The sequence below is a fragment of the Gossypium hirsutum genome, chromosome A02, assembly GCF_007990345.1.
Source record: "Gossypium hirsutum isolate 1008001.06 chromosome A02, Gossypium_hirsutum_v2.1, whole genome shotgun sequence".
Lineage (NCBI taxonomy): Eukaryota > Viridiplantae > Streptophyta > Magnoliopsida > Malvales > Malvaceae > Gossypium > Gossypium hirsutum.
The window spans coordinates 53823722-53826524 of record NC_053425.1 but is presented as its reverse complement, the minus strand read 5'-3'; the positions used below and the strand labels follow the sequence as shown (position 1 = coordinate 53826524).

Here is a 2803-nt window from a genome sequence, read left to right as displayed (position 1 = left end):
GGCTCATCAGATCCATGAAGGCAGCTGGTGCATTCATTAGCCCAAACGACATCACTAGGAACTCATAGTGACCATAGCGAGTTCTAAATGCTTTCTTGTAGACATCGGCCTCTTAACTCTTACTTGGTGGTACCCAGAACGCAGATCAATCTTGGAGAACATCGCGGCTCCTCGCAGCTGATGGAGTAGATCGTCTATCCTCGGTAAAGGGTACTTGTTCTTGATAGTTAGTTTGTTCAATTGTCGATAGTTGATGCACTTGCGCATAAACCCATCCTTCTTTTTCGTAAATAACACCGATGCTCCCCATGGAGACACACTCGGTCGGATGAATCCTCGGTCCAATAGCTCTTGAATTTGAGCCTTTAACTCCAATCTATAAGGGCAATGGACACCAAAGCTGTTCTAGGTAGGAGCTCAATACCAAATTCAGCCTCACGATGAGGAGGCAATCCAGGGAGCTCGTCAAGGAAAACATTCAAAAAATCCTTAACTATTCTGATATTTTCAACAGTAGGGGCCTCAGAATCAGAGACACCAATATAGGCTAAAAATACCTCACAACCCTTATGAACCAATTTCTTAGCCCTTAGTGCAAAAACCACATTTGATAGATAATCTCTAAGCTCCCCAATCACAACCACCTTCTCATCCTTAGTAGTCTTTAGTACCACACGCTTAGTAGCACAATCTAAACTTGCTCGGTGTTTTACCAGCCAATCCATACCTAAGATTAGGTCAAATTCACCAAAAGGTAACTCCACCAAATTCGCCGCAAAGGTAACCCCTTGAACCTCCAAAGGCACATCTCTGAATAACTTGTTTACCCTTACCGTCTGTCCCAGTGGACTTACCATGGTCATCTCACTAGCAATACTCTTACAGAGGATACCCAGTGTCCCAGACACAGTACATCCAATGTATGAATGCATAGACCCAACATCAATTAGAGCAGTATATGGTTTATTACGGATAAAGAACATACCAATTATCACATCAGGAGCATCACCGTTCTCTCGGTGATGTGCAGCATAGACCAGAGCTGGCTATCTTGCCTCATTATTACCAGTACCTCTGCCTAGTGCTCTACGACCTCAGCCCAAACCATTTCCACATCTGGCCTAACCACGGCCTCTCGGTGGCCGCTGAGCACCTCTCGTTGGCTGAATAAAACCCTGACCTGTAGCTTGCATTTGTACAGGCCTCTGTGGACAATTTTTGACAAGATGCTCCATTGACTCGCACCTGAAGCATGCCACAATCCTCTTCCAACACTCACCCTGATGCTGTCTCCCACAATCTGCGCAGGGCTATAATCTAGTAACAGTAATAAGAGCCCCAACTTGAACTGGCCCATTAAGTCTAGCCTTTTTCTTAGGCCTACTAAAAGAACTTGAGGGCTCTGGATCCTTTCTACTTCTGCCCCTTTTCTTCTCGTGGTTCTGGCCCTCAGAGCGCTTCACGTCCTCAGTGATTTTTTCCTTTTCCACTAGGACAGCAAAGTCTCGCTCCCTCTGAGGAGCTATCAGTATCCGTAATTCATCTTGGAGGTCGTACTCAAAATGAACACAGCGTTTATAATCGGTTGCCACCATCCCACGAGCGTAACGACTGAGTCGTAGGAACTCTGCCTCGTATCCTGCCACTATTTTATCCCCCTGACTCAGGTTCAGAAATTCCCTTCTTCAGGCGTCTACATAACTTGTTCCTACATATTTTCCTTGAAATGCAGCTTCAAAGAATTTCATGTTAACCGATTAGCCTGAGTACCTTCTCTCACAGTAAGCCACCACTAATAGGGCTCGTCTCGTAATAAAGACGCTGCACCTTTTAGTTTTTGCTCAAAAGTGTAGTCGAGATCATCCATTATTCTCTCTGTGGCCTCCAACTAGTACTCAGCCACATTAGCGGCTACACCAGCAATATCCCTAAAAATTTAGCTCCATTTGACCAGAGTCGTTCCGAAATCAATCCACAGCCCATAGCACCTGTACCAATCCCAGTGACCCTCTCCAGAATTCAGAGCATAGCTTGGAATAGTACCTTATCCCCAGCTGCTCGACCATAAGATCCCGTCTCACTTACCGGTGAAGCTGGTGCAACATTAGGCATGTGGCCCGATGCCGAAGACCCAGCCCTAGCACTTCCACGGCCTCTGTCGCAGCCTCTTATCCCCCTTCCACAAGTACCTCTAGTTCTCATATCGATTCTCGTATTATTTGGTTTAACAATTTTATGCAGATCAGTTTACAGTTTCAAATATTAGCAGATGTTTTCTGAAAGGCAGTAATTAAAGTTTCTTCTCACAGATCGAAGTTTTCACAACATTTTCCAATCTCCTATAGTTTCCAGTTTACTCTAACTAGAGGGTTTCAGTACAGTCCTTTATCTATAATTGTCTAAATATTTTCTACCTACTGTACACCAGTTTAAAACAATCAACACTATGAAGGAAACTTACGGATTTGGCGCCGGAGACTCGGTGTGCCACATAATTTACAAACCTTCCAATACATTTCAAGTCATTCCAAAAACTACTTTCCAAAAATAAATAAATAAATAAATAAAAATCTATTCCACAGTCGAGTTTTGCAACCTATCTTTGATACCACTAAATGTCACACCCCAAACACGGGCCAGACGTTATGGCTGAATCTGACATGTCACATTGCATTACTTTCCGAAAATATGAACTCTGTTGTTTTTGAATAGTTAAAATCCTATTGTGGTTTGATAAGTATGTTAAATTCTTTGTTATTAATCGATCAGCTAGTTAAAACATTAGTCATATTAAATTACCATT

At 43.2% G+C, this 2803-nt stretch overlaps 1 protein-coding gene across 1 annotated transcript; it reads right to left on the bottom strand.

The window, feature by feature from the left end:
* Nucleotides 1-365: 365 nt before the first annotated feature.
* On the bottom strand, nucleotides 366-2202 carry LOC107952497 (uncharacterized). The gene is made up of 4 exons (XM_016887746.1): nucleotides 2044-2202; nucleotides 1344-1658; nucleotides 1181-1300; nucleotides 366-1046 (listed from the first exon to the last, which is right to left on the bottom strand). Exons 1-4 carry the CDS (start codon nucleotides 2200-2202, stop codon nucleotides 366-368), a joined length of 1275 nt encoding a protein of 424 aa, XP_016743235.1.
* Nucleotides 2203-2803: the final 601 nt, after the last annotated feature.

Bases quoted from the DNA above. Each gene is read 5' to 3' on its own strand.
- LOC107952497 (XM_016887746.1), bottom strand. From the start codon at position 2,202: ATGAGAACTAGAGGTACTTGTGGAAGGGGGATAAGAGGCTGCGACAGA. The intron at 1,659-2,043 runs GTACTATTCCAA...AACCTGAGTCAG, and splicing joins GTCGAGCAGCTGGGGATAAG to GGGGATAAAATAGTGGCAGG. The intron at 1,301-1,343 runs GTTGGGGCTCTT...AGCCCTGCGCAG, and splicing joins GACTTAATGGGCCAGTTCAA to ATTGTGGGAGACAGCATCAG.